Source organism: Callorhinus ursinus, unplaced genomic scaffold (genome assembly GCF_003265705.2).
Source record: "Callorhinus ursinus isolate GAN/ISIS: 27379988/994484 unplaced genomic scaffold, GSC_fseal_2.0 scaffold1, whole genome shotgun sequence".
NCBI lineage: Eukaryota > Metazoa > Chordata > Mammalia > Carnivora > Otariidae > Callorhinus > Callorhinus ursinus.
In genome coordinates, this window is record NW_027397063.1 from 40,364,200 (window position 1) to 40,385,492 (window position 21,293).

The 21,293-nt window shown below is 41.1% G+C and overlaps 2 protein-coding genes across 3 annotated transcripts in view; one reads left to right on the forward strand and one right to left on the reverse strand.

Moving 5' to 3' along the window:
• Positions 1 to 19,344, forward strand: part of NFKBIZ (NFKB inhibitor zeta) — a 29,925-nt gene extending 10,581 nt beyond the window's left edge. Inside the window, exons 1-12 of one of the 2 annotated variants that reach the window (XM_025873630.2) lie at positions 8,199 to 8,624; positions 10,816 to 10,955; positions 11,465 to 11,495; positions 11,614 to 11,717; positions 11,813 to 12,597; positions 13,295 to 13,400; positions 13,778 to 13,924; positions 14,115 to 14,178; positions 14,471 to 14,640; positions 15,517 to 15,627; positions 15,756 to 15,923; positions 17,938 to 19,344. In XM_025873630.2, coding sequence (XP_025729415.1) covers positions 8,336 to 8,624; positions 10,816 to 10,955; positions 11,465 to 11,495; positions 11,614 to 11,717; positions 11,813 to 12,597; positions 13,295 to 13,400; positions 13,778 to 13,924; positions 14,115 to 14,178; positions 14,471 to 14,640; positions 15,517 to 15,627; positions 15,756 to 15,923; positions 17,938 to 17,991 — 2,169 coding nt within the window. In that variant the 5' untranslated portion in view covers positions 8,199 to 8,335 and the 3' untranslated portion in view covers positions 17,992 to 19,344. Of the gene's footprint in view, positions 1 to 8,198; positions 8,625 to 10,815; positions 10,956 to 11,464; positions 11,496 to 11,613; positions 11,718 to 11,812; positions 12,598 to 13,294; positions 13,401 to 13,777; positions 13,925 to 14,114; positions 14,179 to 14,470; positions 14,641 to 15,516; positions 15,628 to 15,755; positions 15,924 to 17,937 lie in introns of those variants that run through there. The other variant, XM_073892765.1, reaches the window with a different exon arrangement.
• RPL24 (ribosomal protein L24) overlaps positions 1 to 21,293 on the reverse strand; it is a 211,137-nt gene that overhangs the window by 115,083 nt on the left and 74,761 nt on the right. The gene's annotated exons all lie outside the window — the stretch shown is intronic.

Below are 21,293 nucleotides of genomic sequence, written 5' to 3' on the forward strand. Positions count from 1 at the left end.
ACAGCTGGTAAGTGCTAGAGCTGAGTCTGTAGGTTTCAAAGCCGTGACACTATAATGCCTCTAAGCACTGTTGCTTAAAGTGGGGGTTGGCAAACTTTTTCTGTAATTTGCCCAATAGTAAATATTTTAGATTTTGTGGATTAAGAGACAAAAGGGAAGATATTATGTAGGCACTTATATAACCATTTAAAGTGTAACTACTAAAAAATGCACCATTCAATTAAATGGGTACTAAGTAACAGGTGGTTGGCTACTTACAAGGGATACATGGGCTGGGGGCTTAAGGTGGAGTAGAGGAGACAGACTCCTAGATGGGTAATTTCAACACAGCTTGAGAGCTATGATGGAGGTCTTTGTGGGGATACAGAAAAGGGGCCGTTAAGCCAGACTGAGGGGTGAGAGTGAGGGTGGGGGGGAAGAGGGTCAGGGAAGGCTCCAGGGGTGGTGGGTGGGAGGTGAGGAAGGGGAAAACATTTCACATACAGTGAAAAGCAGAAGTGAAGTCTCAGAGCTGTGGGAAACTCTGTTCAGTTTGGTATTACTGCAGCTAATGAGGAAGGTGAAGCTTGTGAGGAAGGCAGGGCTTGGACACTTGCCATTCTAAGAAGACTGAACTTGATGCTAAAGATGGTAGGGAGCGATTGAAGGATCCATAAATAGGGTAGGGGAATTCTTAGATTTGGTCATAGGTAGGGCATGCTCATGGCAGTCTGGGGGTAGATTTTAAGTGGGCAAGGTTGGTGGGTAATCATTTGGCTCAGGTGAGAGATGAATGCCTGTCTTGGACGGTTTAAATAGAAATGGAGAGGAGAAGAAGGTTCTAGAACCAGGTGTCCAACAATTATTAATACAGTCTGGAACTTTAGTTTGAATCATATGATATTGCCTACATTCTATCAATAAAATTTTAAAAAATGTTTACTTATCTACTTTAAAAACTGTATTTTCTAAACCAGAAAAAAATGGGTGGCTCAAATAGCTAAAGCAATCTTGAGAAAGAAAAACAAAACTGGAGCTCATCACAATCCTAGATTTCAAGATATACTACAAAGCTATAGTTTTGTACTAGCACAAAAACAGACACAAAGATCAATGAAATAGAATAGAGAGCCCAGAAATACACCCAGGCCTATATGGTCAGTTAATCTATGACAAAGGAAGCCAGAGTATGCAATGGGGAAAAGACAGTCTTTCAATAAATGATGTGTATTGGGAAAACTGGACAACTACTGCAGAAGGATGAAATCGGACCACTTGCTTACACCATACAAAAAACTCAAAATGGATTAAAGACCTAAAACCATAAAAATCCTAAAACATAGGTAGTAATCTCTTGGACATAGGCCATAGCAACATACTATGGATATATCTCCTGTGACAAGGGAAACAGAAGCAAAAATAAACAGTTGGGACTACACCAAAATAAAAAGCTTTCGCACAGCAAAGAAAACCATCAACAAAACAAAAAGGCAACATAGTGAATGGGAGAAGATATTTGCAAATCATATATCCCATAAGGAGTTAATATCCAAAATATATAAAGAAACCTACACAACTCAACACTGAAAACACAAAAAATCCAATTAAAAAAAAATGGGCAGAGGACCTGAATAGACATTTTTCCAAAGAAGACATACAGATGACTAGGAGACATAAGGAAAGATGCTCAGCCTCATTCATCATCAGGGATATGCACATGAAAATCACAATGAGGTATCTATCACCTTACCCTAGGCAGAATGGCCAGTATCAAAAAGACAAGAAATAACAAGTGTTGGCGGGGATGTAAAGGGAACCCTCCTGTACTGTTGGTGGGAATGTAAATTAGTGCAGCACTGTGGAAAACAGTATGGAGGTCTCCTCAAAATATTAAAATAAGAGTACCATCTGATTCAGTAATTCCACTACTGAATATTTACCTAACGAATATAAAAACACTAATTCAAAAAGATATACACATTTATTGCAGCATGATTTACAATAGCCAACAAATGGAAGCAGCCCAGGTGTCCATCTATGGGTGAATGGATAAAGACGATGGGGTGTGTGTGTGTGTGTGTGTATTGGAATATTACTCAGCCACCAAAAAGAATGAAATCTTGCTATTTGCAACAACATTGATAGAACTAGTGGATATTATGCTAAGTGGAATAAATTAGAGAAAGACAAATAGCATATGACTTCACTTATATGTGGAATCTAAAAAACAAAACAAATGAATAAACAACAACAACAAAAAACAGACCCTTAAATACAGAGAACAAACTGGTGGTTGATGGGGTGGGGGAGGGCAGGTAGGGAGATGGGCAAAATAGATGAAGGGAGTTAAGAGGAACAGGCTTCCAGTTATAAAATAAGGCACAGATGAAAAGTACAGCATAAGGAATACAGTCAATAATATTAAATAATGTATGGTGACAGTGACTGTACTTATTGTGGAGAGCATTGTGTAATGTATAGAATTGTTGGATCGATATGTTGTACATCTGAAACTAATGTAACATTGTATGTCAATTATACTTCAGTAGCAAATGTAAAAAAAACAAAAATTAGAAGAGCAGTATTGTTTTACATTTTTGCAAGTCTCTTAATGTCTGGCTTTAGAGAAGATAGATTCTTATATCTGTTTCTGCATTTAATTTGTTGTAATACATTATTTTTGGCTGAAATCTATGAAGAAAATCTGGCCTCATACAGATATGTAATTGGAAAAGGAAGAAATGTTTTAATAGTCTTCAGATAATTGTGGCTATTCTTTAATATTATACCAAATGGTAGTTCAGCAAAGGATAAATGCAATATGGAATCTGAAACCATATCAGTGAACTTTTTTGTACTCTTAATACACTAATATCCATTGGTCTCCCCCCCAACTTGAGTGGATCTTTTACCCATGTATGATTTTGTAACATCTTGCATTGTTCATTTGGAAAATATCTGGAAAATATTGAGTTATGTAATTTTTCCAAATAGTACCACACTTCACTATATCATATTAAAAACAAATCACATTTGTTAATAACATATCACCACTGACCTCATCAAAAACATGGGAAGGTATGGGGGCACCTGGCTGGCTCAGTCGGTGGAGCATGCAACTCGATCTCTGGGTTGTAAATTCAAGCTCCACATCGTGTGTAGAAATTACTTAAAAAAATAAAATCTTAAAGGGGTGCCTGGCTGGCTCAGTTGTGTCTGCCTTGGGCTCAGGTCATGATCTCAGGGTCCTGGCATTGAGCCACAGGTCAGGCTCCCTGCTCAGTGGGGAATCTGCTTCTCCCTCTCCCTCTGCCCCAAGTCCTGTTCATGCTCTTTCTCTCAAATAAATAAAATCTTAAAAAATAAATAAAATAAAAAAAGATACTGGAAAGATATCAAGGTCAGGGTGTCAGGCAGAAAGTTCCCAAATTAGAATTTTCATTTGAAAGGTTGGATTTTATTATTGACAATAAATACTGTCAGTTTTTTCTTGACGTGACAGGCTTACTTTGTTCATTAAAAAAAAACAAAAACTGACAAACATTCAAGTCAGAATAACCGCAATTTGTCAGTGAGGTAAATTGGTGTTCCATGAAAAATCGTGACTAGTTCAACTCACGACTCAGATGGGATTGGAGTAGAACAAATGGCAGTGTTTTATCATTTAATTCATTCAATCTAATGGACCAAGTGCTTTTCCAGACAATCATCACAGAATATTAAAAATATGTATATTTCAAGGGTCAGTATTTAATAAAATTAATAACTGTTACTGTTTCGTCTAGGATTTTCTTAAGTGAAACTGGCTTTTTTCTTTTCTTTCCTGCTAGTGGTGGTGGTGAAGAATACAATGACTACTATGTCATTTTGTTGCCACTGACCTGATTTGTTGTAAGGCGCCCACAGTTTACCCACCGTTGCTTTTGTACCGTCAGCGCAAATGTCAATACAATCAACATTTCCCGGATAAATGATGAGATTCAAGAAGATCATTGTACATTTTGAATGTCTCAGCACCTCTTATGTTTGTTTGCAAGCAGTCATATAAAAGGTCTTTGGTGATTAGCCAGTGCTAATCTGGCTAATCAGCTAATACCTGATGAATACAACCAAAATAGGAAGCCCAGTCTGTAGATCTAGCCATTTCTTTTTCTTTTTTTTTTTTTTTTTAAGATTATTTATTTATTTATTTGACAGAGAGAGAGAGCACCAGTAGGCAGAGTGGCAGGCAGAGGGAGAGGGAGAAACAGGCCTCCTGCCGAGCAGGGAGCCCGATTCAGGACTTGATCCCAGGACTCTGGGATCATGACCTGAGCTAAAGGCAGACGCTCAACCGACTGAGCCACCCAGGCGCCCAGATCTATCCATTTCTAAGGCAAAACCTCAGTCCTGCAGACAAGATCAGCTTTCATGTGTGCAGTCGAATCTTAATTTGATGAGTTGCTATATTATTGGAAAGGGCAGGGCCATAATTTCTTTTGCTGTGTTTTCATCTAGAAGGCATTTAGCAAAATAAATTCTCCCAGGCTTTATTAATCTCTAACATATGATGTTCATTTCTTCAGCCAATGCAGTGCAATAACTTACCCCGTAAGATTTTTCACTGGCTTTTTTCATCTCCAGTTTGAAAGGCTGTACCAAATAATTTCTGGCTTTTAAAAATTTTATTACATCTATATTAAAAAAATCAGTACCTTTTTAAAAACTTTGAATGATTGACCTCAAAATGGTGTTGCAACTTAACTGGCACTATACGATTCAGAAAACGTTTTATCGTATAAGATACAATAAGGTCAGTTGTTAACATCTATAAAGCCAAGGGAAAGGTAGCCATCATCATATTTTTATTTCTTATTTACAGTTTCTTCAGTTGTTTTGGAGCAGATTTCTCCTTCCATGAGTCAGGGATCTCTCTGATATGTCATTTTCATATTTTTTCGTATCTTTATATGTAGATGGAGTAGCTGAGCCTTGAGGAAATGAGTCTTCTGATCTCATTTTAAAGCAAAAGATCAGGCTCTAGAGTCAAGACAGGTGAGGATTTTAATCTCTTCACCCAGCGATGAGCCAGTGTGACCTTGGGCAAATTCTTTTTTTTTTTTTTTTAAAGATTTTATTTATTTGAGCGAGAGAATGAGAGATAGAGAGCACGAGAGGGAAGAGGGTCAGAGGGAGAAGCAGACTCCCCGCTGAGCAGGGAGCCCGATGCGGAACTCGATCCCGGGACTCCAGGATCATGACCTGAGCCGAAGGCAGTCGCTTAACCAACTGAGCCAGCCAGGCGCCCCCTTGGGCAAATTCTTAAGGGTTCATTTTTTAAATATAGTTTCTGTTGTCAGGAATCTAGAAGTGGCTTTGGGGGAATTCTGGCTCAAGGCTGTTCCTAAGACTACAGTCAAGATGTTGGTCAGTGCAGACATCTGAAAGCCTGACACGGTAGAGGTCTGCTTTCAGAATGGCTCTCTCACATAGCTCTCCAGTGGGTGCTGGCCATTGGCCTCAGTAGACTTTTCCAGAAAGGCCTCATAACATGGTAGCTCTCTCTCTGAGAGTGAATGTTCTATCATATTTGATTAGAACAATGGTAGTGTTATATCATTCAACCTTATAGACAAAAATGAGTTTATATTTCAACATGTAAATAAAGCAAAGTATATTTAGATTTTCTTTTTGTAGTGATGTTAACAAATAAGCATTCTTGACTGTATGCGGGAGGGCTTCTGGGCATTGGGGCTTGTGGTCTTCTCAAACAATATGATTGCTTTGACATTTCATAGAAAACTTTGAAAGTTTATTCTGAAACATTAGTCTTTCACTGACCATATTTATTTATGAGTTCTCCAGAGGCTATGCTTTTGAGCTTGGATTTTCATATACCAAGTGAAACCAGAAATAATTTTGGGGGGAGAATTAATTTTGTAAAAAATATTTGTGCATGAATTTGTTTGAATAGACATTTAAGGCCTTTATTATACATAAAATGTTAGTGGGGAGAAAAAAAATACCCAAATAGATTTTATTGAGAAAGCCCAACATCTCATTTGGAGCATCCTTTAAGTGATTTTGGTTTCTGAAGAACTGCAATTACTGGAGCCTTGTATTTCCTGCAGCTACAAAGGAGTTGTTTCCTTTTTATTCTTTTAAAGTTACCGAAACCCAAAAACTGGGAGAAGGGAAAGACAACAAGAAGTTTTGGAGGCAATACAATACTTTTGAGAAAGAAGTAAATATTTACTTTGGAACTCCCAGCAGGGTCTTCTATCACCTATTAATACTGGGTAACAATTTAAGCACATTGTCTTCCTGTCTCCTTCCTTCCCTCCTGGAACCCTAGTATTTTGCTTCTGCTGATTTGCTTGTGATCTGAAGCTGACATCCCTGTTCACCTGGTCATCCAGCCTCCACTCACATCCTGACCGGTGACCCTCTCATTGCTGCCCACATCCAACAGGTCCAGACCTGTGGATTCTGTCTTAGCAAAGCTGTCCAGCCCCTTCTTTCCGTTTACTTTTCTCTTCCTCATTGCCTCTGTACCAAGGTCAGGTCAGTTCTCTCCTGGACTATTGCAGTGATTCCTAATGGCCTCTGGGCCCCTCAGTCTTACCCCATCAAAGCTGCTTGCAGGTTAATTTTGCCTGTCCCAAATTCTTTCATGTTCACTCAGTGTTTATTAAAGACCCAGCGTCTCAGCCGGCCACTGGAGGTGCTCCACCCAAAGGCACCAAGTGACTTATTACATTTATGTTATCATCTTTCCTTTGACTACCCTAAAAGTAAGCTTTTATCTGACTCTTCCTAATTTTTTTGCCCATGCTGTTCTTCTTCCTCTAAATGATTTTGGTTGAAATCCCACTCATCCTTTAGGGAATGACAGACACCTCCTTTGCAAAGATTTTCCTCATGACCTCTTTTCCTCCACCACTTTTTGTCTTTCTTTTTAGGACATTGTTGGACTTTGTATCCTTCATGATGTTTAATCATAATCGGTTTCTTTTAATATAGCATGTGTGTGCTTACCTTCTCATTTCTACAAGATTATCGTGTACTTGAAAGGAGGGACATATAATCATTCATCTTTTTCTCCTGCAAACTCCTAGCCATGGTTTTAACAAGATTTAGGACTTCAATAAAGAATTGTGTAATTCCATTAAGAAGTACTTAGGAGGGGTGTGTGGGTGGCTCAGTCATTTGGGTGTCTGCCTTGGGCTGGGGTTCCTGGATGGAACCCTCGCTATGGGCTCCCTCCTCAGCAGGGAGTCTACCTCTCCCTCTCCCTCTGTTCCTCCCCCCACTTGTGCTCCCTCTCCCTTGCTCACTCTCAAATGAATAAAATCTTTAGGTAAACGTACTTAAGATAGGAAAGACTGAAATTCCTGTTTATCAGATAAAATGTAAAATTATGCAGAAAGAAAAAATATGTATGTATATAAAATACAGACATATACATGTATGTAGAGTCATCATTTTGCTAAGATGGTTTTGTTCCAGTACTGAACTCGTGTAGGGCACTGTTTTTTTATTCCCTGGCTGTGCCAAAAAATATTTAGTTGTCAGATTACAACTTGAGGACAGAAAAGTGGCTTCAACATCTTTCTCAGTTTGGGACCCTGCCAAAAGGTACGTTGGCAAAAGCTAAGTTAGAGGACAAAGCCGCTCTGAGGCGCTGGAGAAGACAGGCCCTTAGGAACTTTCCAGAGACGCCTTAAATGGAGCTGGCGGGAAGCTCGCCGCGCCAGGGCGGGCGGAGGAGTGCGTAACGCGCAGCTTCCAGGACTTCCCACTGCCCGGGAACCAGGCCGACCTGTTCCCATCGCTGCCTTCCCGCCTCCCCGTCTCCCTCTGCTGGCCCAGAGCCCCATGCCGCGCGCCTTCTTCCCCCGCGCCCGGCCGGGCTTCTCCCAGCGGGCGCGCGGGCGGTCGGGGTGGGGGGTCGGGGGCGGGGGTCGCGGTCCCTCGGGAGGCGGGAGGTGGCACTCGGTCGGGGTTTCCAGGTGAAGGGGGAGAAAACAACCGGTCAGTCGGGGCGGAGCCGGGCGGGCGGGGCGAGGGTGGAGGGCACATTGCCTCATCCTGTACATTTTACTGGAAACGGGACGCATCCGGAGGAGGGGCCAGGAGGTGGCCCAGACGCCGCCAATGGCCCGGCGGGGCTCTGGGGAGGCAGGCGAGGCTGCGGTCCCTTCTCCCCGCCCCCGGAGCCCGGTTAAATAGCCGGGCAGCCCCGGGCCGCGCCCGTGCCCGCGCCATCCTCCCGCCGCTCGGTCCGCGAGTCCGCCAGAGCCACAGCCGGGGGGCAGCCGCGCGCAGCGAGCCGGTGGCGCAGGAGTCTGGGTCCCCGAGCGCCCAGCCCGGGAGCATGATCGTGGACAAGCTGCTGGACGACAGCCGCGGCGGAGAGGGGTTGCTGGACAGGGCCGGCGACGGTGGCCTCATGACCAGCCCGTTGAACCTGGCCTATTTCTACGGCGCATCGCCGCCGGCCGCGGCCCCGGGCGCCTGCGACGCCATCTGCTCGTCGTCAGGGCCCTCGGCGCCCGGCTCGCCCGGCTCCGACTCCTCCGACTTCTCCTCCGCCTCGTCCGTGTCCTCCTGCGGGGCTGTGGAGTCCCGGCCGAGAGGCGGCGCGCGCTCGGAGCGGCTGCAAGGTACCCACCCACCGGCCCGGGCGGGGGCAGTCCCAGCACCCCAGCAACCCCTGCACCCGCGTCTCCCCCGTCTCCTGGCGGCCCACACGCCGGGAGGGGAGGGTCCGCGCCGCGCAGGTGCGAAGTGGCCTCTGCGACTTACGTAGCGGCGGTATCTCATTACACTGGCCATCATTTAGTAGGCGATTACTGGATGACTTGCTCTGTGCTAGGCGTTTGATATAACTCGATAACTCGATGCCCTTTGACCATCTGTAAAATCCGGGCACCATCCAGTTGGCCTGGTAGCTCAAAGGGTCTCTAAGAGCAGAGCTCTGACTTCTGGGACTGGGGATGAATCACTTTAGATTTTCTCTCTTCTTTTTTCTTAAAAAAAAAAAAAAGCTTTATTAAGGCATAATTCATATACTTGTGGCGAGTTTTTGGATCTGATGTAGGTTTAACTTTCTTGTGGTCACCAATGAGGTTTGAATACTGTGTTTAAGGTCAACTTATTTTTTCCTAAGTATTTGTGGAAATATTAAATAAAAGAACTTTATGTTAAAGGAAAGAAACTGATACTAACAAGATGTAAGATGAAACTGGACGGAAAACCAGCTCGATTTATGTCTTTAGTTTGTAATGTTTCCGAGTTTCGGGAAGTTCTGTGTTATATATGATTTTAGAATGGTTAAACCAAATCTTAAAGAAAGGCATCATGTTTCCTTTCTTCTGCTATGAATTGGTTAGTTTCTTTTCTTAATAAGCCGAGTTGCATAACTTGAGGGAAAACAGGATGGCACTGTGGGTAGACTGAAGAACCTCTAGATACTCTCACATATTGGAAAGTCTAATCAGCATGATTTTAAAGAACATTCTCTTTTAGGTGTTCCCTCCTGCTAGCCACTTTTGTTTCAGTTGTTTTTTATTTTAAAGAGTGATTTTTCATTTTCACTTAAAAAATAATTTAAGTCCCTTGATTTTATAAGGTGTTCCCTGCATGTTAAATGTGTAGCAGATGCAAAAAACTGTGTGTGTGTATTAGAAACTTTTCTTTCACATTTGGTCTTCATCTGGCTGAAACTGTTTTGCTGGTTCTTTGGTTTACCACATAGACATAGGGGATTTCTGAAACTGAATTTTTCTCCCTGTGACGTTGAATTAACTGCTGTCATTCCAGAGAAATGCTGTATTAGTTTCTGGCAAGATTTTCCTAAATTTAAACATAAAATCAACTGGTCACTTAATTTACTCCATCATAGAATTGTTTCCTCTCATATGCTTATGATATATCTGTGTATCTTCAGATTAGGCTTTGTTTCTTGTTCCATCTTCTTTCTTTCTCCCCCACTCTCAACTGAGAGTCTCAATTATTCATTTCCTGACTTTCTGCGTGTTTACTTTGTGTTCGGCTCATCCCAAGAGGTTGTGACATAGTAGTGGTCAGAAGTGGTCAGAAGTAGTGGTCAGAAGCTGTAAACATAGACTACATTTTAAAGTGTATTTTAAAATTTAAATTGAAATGAGATTATTTCCTTTCTACTTAGAAAGCCTAGGTGAGCAATTCCAAAAACCATTGGTGAGGGGAAATCATGTGTGTGTATGTCGAAATGTGTTTAAGCTTAGTGAATTTAAGCAGCTTTCTTGGCGTAGCTGAACGGAGGGAAATAATAAGAAACAAATCTAAGACGTTGATTGTTAGGCTTTAGCACATTGAGATCTTTGGAGGAAGTTTGTGTTGTGCTTTCTTAGGTTGGTGGAATTAATAGACTTTAAATTTCTGTGTGGACATAAAGCCTTTGTTTTGAAAAAGCTAAAAATCCATCATTTATTGCTTGTTCCCTCAAGGTTTTTTTAAAAAGTCAAGAATAATTACAGATTTATGAGAGGGTGGCAAAATCTGTGACCGTGTCTTTTGGACAGATAGGGCTGAAAGACAAAGAGGTTTAATTTGGGTTTATCTTTTGGCTCTGGGGGCCCCCCAAGCCACAGCTTTATGAGCTTTCTTAGGGTGCCTGGTGAAGAAAAGTATTAGGAAATGAAGAATCCTTAAGTAGGGCTGGGGGCTGACCGTTGACCAGAGTGAGTTGGAAAGGCTTTGCAGTCTGTTGGTTGGGGGCTTCATACATTAGATAGCTATGCTTTTGAGATTATCAAGATTTGTGCCTGTAAAGAGATTTAACTGGGATATGTTTTGTTTTCTTTTGAACAGTTGAACCCCATATGGGGGTTGGAAGGCAGCAGAGAGGACCCTTTCAAGGCGTTCGTGTGAAGAACTCAGTGAAGGAGCTACTGCTGCATATCCGAAGTCATAAACAGAAGGCTTCTGGCCAAGCTGTGGATGATTTTAAGGTGGCACCTAGTTCTTGTTTTGGGTCAGGGCAGGGAGGTTATTCTGTCAGGATATTTATTATTCTCTGCTGACCTAGGTCCAGTAGGTCTTTGTAGACCACATGACAAAGTCATAGGATGGAGGGCATATTGGTCTCTGTCTATTGTATTCCTATCACTTAGCCCGGTACTAGGCACACAAAGGAAATCTAATCAGGGAATGAATAAATGAAGGCAAATTGGAGGCAAGGAATTCATGGGGTTCAATTGAAATGGAAGAGCTTGACTAGAAAAGGAAAACTCAAATGGCCTTACAGATTTTGTCCTGACCTAGTTGAACTAAGATGAAAGTGAACATGGGAAAAGTTGCAAGATAGAATAAGTTAAGATAGAAAATAAATAATGCTAGGATAACTATCAAAGATTTATGGTGAGCTGTAAAGAATGGTAGAGATAAGTCTGTTTTATTGATGTTCATTAAATAGGAAACCATTTGATATGCATTAAATTGGAAACTTTTTTCCTTATAGACGCAAAGTGTGAACAGAGAGCAATTCACAGGTAAGAATTCCTTCTATTCATATTATGGGGGCTTTAGAGTAAAATAATGTAGTGTGATTATGGGTAAAATTTAGAAAATAAGGTGATCACAAATTCCGTATTCCTTTCTGGGGTATAGAATTGAAGAACACAGTACCATATAGTGGGAAAAGGAAAGGACCTGATTCGTTGTCTGATGGACCAGCTTGCAAAAGACCAGCTTTATTACATACCCAGTTTTTGGTAAGTACCTCACTATTTTCCTCTGAATATGCTTTGGAAATCTTTCCTGGAATAGTTTTGAAAAAGCGCATGCAACTTACTTTTTTCTTCTCCAGACACCGCCTCAAACACCAACACCTGCAGAGAGCATGGAAGATGTTCAGCACAGTGAATCCAAACAGGACAGCAGTGCCGATCTGCTTCAGAACATAATCAACATTAAGAATGAGTGCAGCCCGGTTTCCCTAAATACTGTCCAAGTTAGCTGGATGAGCCCTGGGGTGGTCCCGCAGGGCTCCCCCCGAGAACAGTGTCAGGACTTCCACAGAGGGCAGATCTTCTCTCCACCACAGAAGTACCAACCCTTCCAAGTTGGCAGCTCCCCACACCTGATGGATCAGGTGGCCCTGTACCAGTATTCGCCACAGAGCCAGAACTTGCAGCACCCCCCGCCACCACCACAGCACTACACCCACACCCCAGCTCTGGAATACAGTCCTTATTCCAGAACTTCCCAGTCCCCCAGCTATGAACCAAACCTCTTTGATGGCCAAGAACCACAGTTCTGCCCAGATCAAAGTTTTGCATCCTTTCTAAATAGTCAGGAATCTGAGAATATTGCTGTTCCCATTCAGAACTCCCACAACGTTCAGCAGCAAAATGAGTCCCAGCTGCAAAACTTCAACATGATGCCTCCCAGTGCCTGTGAGGCCATGGTGGGCCATGATGCAGGCTCTACCCCTTCAAGCACCTCACTGCCGTTCCCGAACATCATCGGAAATCCAGTGAGCACCACACAGTTAGGGAAGTCATTTTTTCAGTGGCAAGTAGAGCAGGAAGAAAGCAAATTGGCAAATATCTCCCAAGACCAGTTTCTTTCAAAGGATGCAGATGGTGACACGTGAGTATCCTTTTCTGTAGCTAATTTGGTAAGTCATACTCGTTAGATGTAGTGGGCACAGAATTTCTCTAGGGTATATCAAGTTAGACCTTAGTAAGTGGCAAATCAGGATGACTGGTGCAGGTAGAAACTGCTGTTCAATGACAGCGAATATTTCAAGAGTTTTCCTTATTTTTTCTGTCTTACCAGGTTACCTGTTCTAAATTAATAAAAATGTCTGTGCCTTCTTTGAGTAGTTGGTTTTGAAAGACCAGCATAGATTGTGTCTATAGAGCAAAAACAGATCATGATTAGTTGGTCAATATCAACTGTGAGTTGACTTGTAGATTGAATCTTAATCTGTCATGACATCTTTGTGGTCATGGGCAAGTTATTTAACCTCTCTGTGCCTGAGTTTCTTGACACATAAAATGAAAAGACCTCCCTCTCAGGGTTTTTAGGAATATTAAAAATAATAGATTTAAAGTGATCAGCATGGTGCTTGGCATTCATCTTATTGTTTCTGGTAGCTTAACATATCCTGTTGCAACTCAAATGTGTTATCAACCCATCAGAAAAGACAAATTATTGTCTATAATGTTTCATTTGAGTGCACCAGCATAGCAAGAAAGGGGCTAAAGGAGAATTTTTTTATTTTTAAAAAGATGAAGTTAGTGAAGTCAGAGATAATTCACCTGTTTCTCTCCTTATTTCCCAGGTTCCTCCATATTGCTGTTGCCCAAGGGAGAAGGGCACTTTCCTATGTTCTTGCAAGAAAAATGAATGCGCTTCACATGTTGGATATTAAAGAGCACAACGGACAGGTGAGGATCTTGTCAGAGTGAACTGACAGAGATGTGGAAGGAGGACAATGACCAGTTTCATGTTTATGTGTAGATCATTTTAGAGCTCCAGACCAAGAGTTTAGTTAATATTAACTTTGAGATGTTGACTCTTTGCCACCATCAACCTTGAAGTTATTAATGTTAACTTTGTAGTTATTTGACCAAAGACTAACTGGGTATAATAAAGCCACACCCTAAGCTTATTTTCATTTCCTTGTGTTACAGTATCTTATTGCTTATTAATAGGATTTCTTTTCTCCATGTGGGGTTTTCCCCTCAGTCTTAGTTTGTGTTCATATTCCGTGTCAGGGTAGTGTTACATATGTCAACAAAATCCTTTTTTTCTCTGTCCACAGAGCGCCTTTCAGGTGGCAGTGGCCGCCAATCAGCATCTCATTGTGCAGGATCTGGTGAACCTCGGGGCCCAGGTGAACACCACCGACTGCTGGGGAAGAACCCCTCTGCACGTCTGTGCTGAGAAAGGTCACTCCCAGGTGCTCCAGGTAAGAGTCAGTGAGCTAGTTTCTGCTATCACAGGGCCAAAGAGGTAGGGCTTGGATATTAGAAGTCAGATGCAGGTTGCCTGTTGCAATAATCTATTTTGAGTTGACTTACTCGTTTCTTGGGACTACTAGTAAATAAGTATTTTTGTAACTTGTCTTTTGCTAACGTGTATCTTTTTAAATTTTGCAGGCGATTCAGAAGGGAGCAGTGAAGAGCAATCAGTTTTTGGATCTTGAGGCGACTAACTATGACGGTAAGCAACAGAAATTTTATTGGATGAAAAATCATTTAGAGAGTGGGACCCATCAGTTCCAAGGGTATTAAGTTTTATACCAAGAAGGAAGGGAGGTAATTAAAGCTAAAACAGTCTGTAGATAAAGTAAGCAGTAGCACCAATGGTGTCTCCAATAATATTCAGGTGGCCGTACTGGTTCTTGTGGAGAGCCCGTCTGTAGGTGTGTTAGAGACTGTCCTCAAGGTCTGTCCTTGTGGAGCAACTATATGCCTGATGGAAGCTTGACCACTGCTTTATTACACTCTTTTAGGCCTGACTCCCCTCCACTGTGCGGTTGTGGCCCACAATGCTGTGGTGCATGAACTTCAGAGAAATCAACAGCCCCATTCACCTGAAGTTCAGGAGCTTCTACTGAAGAACAAGAGTCTGGTTGACACCATTAAATGTCTGATTCAGATGGGAGCAGCAGTGGAAGCCAAGGTAAATTCTCAGAAGAGTTTGGAGATGGGATAGGGAAGAAAAGTGTCTTTAGCAAGAGACCTCGTTCCCAAGTATAAACGAAAACTTTTTTTTCCTCTTTTTAAATTAATGGAGTAGGTAGCAATGCATGGATAATTAAGAAGCTTAGCTTTTAAAATCATCAGCTTTCTTAATTTGCTTTTAATCTGTGCATTGTTATTCAAAAGATCATTGAGCTGTGAAATAAACTAGTCTTTGTTTGGAAGGAAGAGAAAATCCTTGAAATTGATACTGTGATTCTGGTTTCTATTTTCATATACTAATAATAAGAATAGTGCTTTTTTGTAAGGGTTGTTCCATCATTGTGGGATCTGCACTTAAGCTGTTTTTTAAGCTGGAAAATATTTTATTCTCTTTAAATTTGAGGTTTATTTACTGAGTATCTCTTATGTACAAGGCACTGAGTTGGGAGCTCTGGGGGAAGAATGCTTAAATCGTAAGCTACTGCCCAGACCTTGGCAAGCAGAAGAGGTGAGAGATGCAGCCAATCGTGTCTACAGGGTGGCCGCCAAGTCTGGAAACGCAGGCGAATACATAGTAAATGTTGTATTGTCTTGTATTACAGTACATGGTAAAATAGTATCGTCTATGTTTCTACATTTTGTGGCCACCCTGTGTATAAGAGCAGACTGTGATAGGAGGTGTATAGGAAATTGATGGGGAATTTAGGAGGAATAAGACAGTTCATTTAGTCTGGGTTGAAGGAAGACTTTGTGGAGATGAGCGCATTCACAGTGAGTCTCCAAGAGTGAGTCAGACATTTGTGAGCCTGGGTGAAAAGCATATCCAAAAGTGGTGTCTGGATGTTCATTGTTTTCCTCTCTTGCTTTTGTTAAGGATCGTAAAAGTGGTCGCACAGCCTTGCATTTGGCAGCGGAAGAAGCAAATCTGGAACTCATTCGCCTTTTTTTGGAGCTGCCCAGTTGCCTGTCTTTTGTGAATGCAAAGGTACTTCTAGAAAGCTTCGGTAACTGCATTAGACTCGGAATGACCTTTATTATAACTTCTTAAGGCTTTTGAGCTGCTTTCATGGAAATCTCCCTTTTTGAGAGGTGCCATTTTATCTCTGTCTGTAGGCTTACAATGGAAACACTGCCCTCCATGTTGCTGCCAGCCTTCAGTATCGGGTGACACAGTTGGATGCAGTTCGACTGTTGATGAGGAAGGGAGCAGACCCAAGTACTCGGAACTTGGAGAATGAACAGCCAGTGCATTTGGTTCCTGATGGCCCTGTGGGAGAACAGGTGAGGGCTACAGAAGGGAGAGGAGGCTGTGTAGGGCCGAGACCAGCAGGTGCTCTTGAGGTGGGCTCTCTCACTGTCTGGGTCTCATAACGTCTGTGTAGCAACCATGGAGGCAATTGCTTTATTTCTAAAGGAGGAGTAAGAAATTTGAGGGTTATCCATGGACCCAAAATGGTTGAAGATCCGACAGTCTTTTTTTCCATAACACAAAGTTGGGTTTAGAGTAAAGTCAGAATGGTTTGAGGTTTGAAAGCTGATGCAAGAGGAGGCACCAAGGTTCCTGCAGACATCAAGGAAAGAGACCCTTGGGTTTACAAGTGATGGGTCTTCAAATTGTGGGTGTAATCCAAGTCCGTCTCTGTAGTGTTCAGGATAGTCCCAGGGACATAAGTGAATGCTCAGTAAACATTCCCTGTTCCACTTGTTTCTATTCACTAACTGAGACTAAATAGGAAATGGAAGGTTGGTTATGTAATTTAGAACCCAGAAAGACTTGAAACAAAGTTATGCTTTACTCATCATATGGTTATATATTACCTTTGGAGATTGAATAGTTTCTCATCGTTCAACTTTTCTTGATAACAAGAACTGAATCTTTTCAGAACATAAGATATTTTTTGATGGAAGTCTTTCTCTGAGGTAAATGAGGGTGATTGTGGCTATGGCAGGTCATTGCAAACGTTGATAATCACAGAATATATGAAACGCAATGTAGCCTTTTCTTTGATTCACAGCCCTCAGTATGACCATAATGTTACAGGAACCCCTATACATAGAGCTCTTTGTAACTTAAGGTGAATCTCTCGATAATTCGTAAAGAGTTCTCATGTTACAAAACTTTGCAGTGTAAAGGCTCAGCTGAGAAAATGGAGCCCGAGAGGTTGCACAGATAGGAATCATCATCAAATCGTAAATGGCAGAGGCCTAAGCCCAGTGTTTGCTTTGCCCTCAGTCTTTGTGGTGTGCAGTCATACAGCGGTGTTCTCAGGGGTTACGGAGTACGGAGAGCCGCTTGACTCTTTGCTCTTCTCTTGTTACTACTCTCCTTTCTGCTTTTGTGTTTTTGTGTCTGTGTGTTGCGGGGAGGGTTTTTTCCTTTGCTTCTGTGGTCAGACTCTGGTCATTGTGTCTCCCCTCCTAGCAGCTATCAGTGGTATACGCTGCCCTAATCTTCTTTCTTCTAATTTGTTGCTTTTAATCTGCTGTGGGCCAGGAGAAAGATAATAGTATAAAATGAATTGCTAGATCCTGAATGAACCGAGGAGCTCTCTTGTGACTCATACATTTATGCACAGATGCTTTACTGATTTATTTTTAAAGATTTTATTTATTTACTTAGTGTGCGAGTGCACACACACATGAGTGAGCAGGGGGAGGGGCAGGAGGAGAGGGAGAGAGAGAGAATCCCAAGCCCGATGCGGGGCTCGATCTCACGACCCTGAGATCATGACCTGAGCTGAAATCAAGAGTCAGGTGCTCACCCGACTGAGCCGCTTGGGCGCCCCTGTGTGCAGATGCTTTAATTGGACATCCTGAAAGCTGTTCTTACTTGAAGAGTGTTAAAGATTAACTTGTGTGTGTATGAAGTGGGCTCTGGGGTCTTGTTAGTTGGACCCAACTTCAGAATAGGTGAGGTACTGTAATATACCGTAATTACTGCCTTACATTCAGTGTTCTCACAAATAGCAAGAGTAGAGATTAAGAAAGGATTATATAGGTCTTATTTAAGCTGTTGGAGGTTTTCAACTGTAGATAATTTTTAATGGAGATGCTTTACTTTCTTGCACTCCAGAATCATTATAGGAGATCTGTAATAAGCTTGAAAGGAGTTATAGTAGTATTTTTTAAGTTACCTTAAAATCTTGAAATGTATTGTTGCATACTTCTTCATATATTTACTTACAAGTCGACAGGAGTGTGTACAGTATATAAAAAAGGAATGAAACTCTGAAGGAAATATGGTACTTTGATCATAAAAAGTAAACCTCACAAATCCTATTTATTCTTCTTCCAGATCCGACGTATCCTGAAGGGAAAGTCCATTCAGCAGAGAGCTCCACCATATTAGCTCCATTGACTTGGAGCCTGGTCGGCAACACTCACTGTCAGTTAGGCAGTCCTAATGTATCTGTACATAGACCATTTGCCCCATATTGGCAAATGTAAGTTGTTTCTATGAAACAAACATATTTAGTTCACTATTATATAGTGGGTTATATTAAAGACAAAGAAGAAAAATATCTAATTCCTCTTGGCAGATTTTAATATTTCATACCCAGGTATCTGGGGTCTACACATCTGAATTTAATCTTGAATGGTAAAATCGACTTCAATTAACAGTAGCTTTTGGGTAGGGCAAGGCTTTGATCTGTGGTATAAGGCATTGCTCGTGTAGCCATTGTCATTTTAAAAGCAGGTAAACTATAAACATTTTTTAAAGAAAAATGAAAGCATGTGAAAGGAAAAAATAAATCTGGATGTAGTCTTGAGGCTTCATTTGGCCCAGTGAAGTACCTGATCATTGTTATTGGTGTTGGAAAGTGTCTAGGCATTGGACTAGATGAAATGTACCAGGGTTAAAATTTGATTTTTGCAAATTGTATATAGTTGTTGTTTTTGTCTTTTAAAGTATTTGTACATATTTGGTCATTGACATGGCCACATTTGAAATGTAAATTGATAAAATAGAAAAGAACAAGTGAATTGTCACTATTTAAGAAAATGATACATGTTCAGAAGTGTTGTATAATCACTCATCTACCATCTCTGTAGATGGAGCAGATGGAGAGTTGTTCCCTTAGTAGCTGACAGAGCTCTGTTTGAATTGTAAATATGCTTTTACTCATGCATGGAGATGAGACACACTATTTGTAAGGAATTGCATGCTCTTAAAGAGAACACCTCTTTGTGGCTCACTTTCTAGAATTTATAATATACTTGTTAGAATTTTGTTTTACCTTTATAGGAACATTAAAAAGTCAATACTGAAACATGTGTTACTGGTTTTCTATTGTCAGAGGATGAGAACACACCATGATGTTTTATATTACCATTCAGGAAAAAAAAATGCCTTATTTTTTTTAGTAACTTTGATTCTATTAATATTATTTTGCTTATCTCTGGCATACCCCAAGGAATGTAGTTGGCTTTGATTGCACACTAATTCACTGTAATAAATTTGATTCATTAAAGACCTTTTTTTTTTTTTTAATGAGAAGTCCCACAGGCAGCTGATTGATGAATCGTCTTTGTAGCTAAATCCTTTTAAAAAACTTGACCTTTGGATTGATTGTACTGTTTGCCCCAGTATGTCTTGTGGACAAAAGCTAGTTATAGTTATTTGGTATCTGTAAATACAGCTGTGATGTGAACTCATGGAAAAACTCATGCATGGTTTTAAATAAACATTAATTCAATAATACTTTTCATTTTAAGGATGTGCATTTCTTTTTCTTTTTTTTTTAATTTTTTATTGTTATGTTAATCACCATATATTACATCATTAGTTTTTGGTGCAGTGTTCCATGATTCATTGTTTGTTCATAACACCCAGTGCTCCATGCGAACGTGCCCTCCTCAATACCCATCACCAGGATAACCCATCCCCCTCCCCCTCTTCCCTCTAGAACCCTCAGTTTGTTTTTCCTCGTCCCTTATTTATATTTCCCTAGGTTGAAAAAGTGCTATTCATTACTAATCTTAATACCTTTAAATTAGTTAATATATTTTAATTTGGATTTTATTTGAGAACATGATTCCTAAAGATATATAAAGTTTAACATAATAAAATTCTTTGCCAAATTCATGGAAGTTTATTAGGTTCTGAGAATATAATGAAGCCTTAATAGCTGCTGTGGATCATTTAGAAGTGTATGTGCCACAAAAGCTTTGTGTTTGTGACTTTATTTTGTGGCAACAGTGAGCATAGGAAAAACAGTTTGGAGATTACCAGGATCATCCTGAGAGATGTCAGCCTGGGAAGAGCAGTAAACGGGGTCCTTCTCATTCCCAACATGCCATTTTGATGTGTGAGAACAAACATGTGAACGTCTGTCAGCGTCAGTCAGTTGCTGCACATACATTCTATTCTTATAACTTTTGAGAATCTGGTAGAAGCTAGGACTTCTTTCCCTGGAAAAATGTACCTATGCATATATATGCAAATCTGCATACAGTATCTTTCATTGCATTGCAATGCAACCTGATAACCAGAACAGTAGAAATGATATACCCCCGTGAAACATCCGGTATACAGTGAACCTTTTTTCAAGTGAGCTTGAATTCCAACTTCTGTCATAATTGACCCAGTGCTTAGCAAGCATATGATTTGTATGTGTATGCAAAGCTATATAATGGACAAAGGCAAAAGGCCTATTTCTTAAGATGTATATGTCGGAAACAAGGCATGCACTTTATTAGTTAACATAAAAAAGGGGAAGAAGTATAGAGATTCAAAGAGGAATATCTTACCTGAAAGAGAACTAGGGAGACTTCAAGGTAGGGCATTTGAGCTGCATCTTCAGAAGAGCTGATTTGGACATTCATAGAGGGGGAGGAGGGGTTGGTGAAAGGGACAGAAACAGAAAATGATGTGAACCAAGACAATAGTATTTTGGGGGAACCACCGGTGATTCAGTGTAGTTTCATTAGTATCTGGATGGCCAGTTAGTTTCATCTTAGGTTCTACCCTTAACTGGTAGCATTTTCATGAGTGGCAGGTCAAGAACCATCCTCAAGCAGCCTAGGGGCTTGGCAGGAGAGGGTGCTGTGATTGATTAGCAGTATCTGCTGCAGAGGTATGCAGGGTGGCTCTTGAAGGGGTATTGTTTTAAAGAATGAGCCCTACAGCAACCAAGACTACATGCTCACTAGTGCAACCTCAGTCGCTGCTACAGTGCCTGGCCCAGAGAAGAAGCTCATAAAATGATTGGTTAAATGAGTGAATGAATATATGCCAATGCTGGCTGGGATCACTGATTCTGGGCAGAAGTAATGTTTCGAGCCGGAGTTACATTAGTAAGCAATAATGAACTCATAACTGTCATAGTTTTGAACTTGACTCAACCATATAATCTAATAACCTAACGGTTAATGAAAATGGGCAGAGTTATTATGTATTTTTATTTATTTATTAAAAAGATTTTAAAAATTTATTTATTTTAGAGAGAGAGAGTGAGTGAGCAGGGAGAGGGGCAGAGGAAGAGATAGACTCCTGAAGCAGACTCCCCACTGAGTGTGGAGCTGGACCTTGGGACCCTGAGATCATGACCTGAGCCAAAGCCAAGTGTCAGCTGCTCAACTGACTGAGCCACCCAGGTGCCCCTATTTATTTATTTTTAAAAATTTATTAATTTTTTTAAAAGAGAGAGT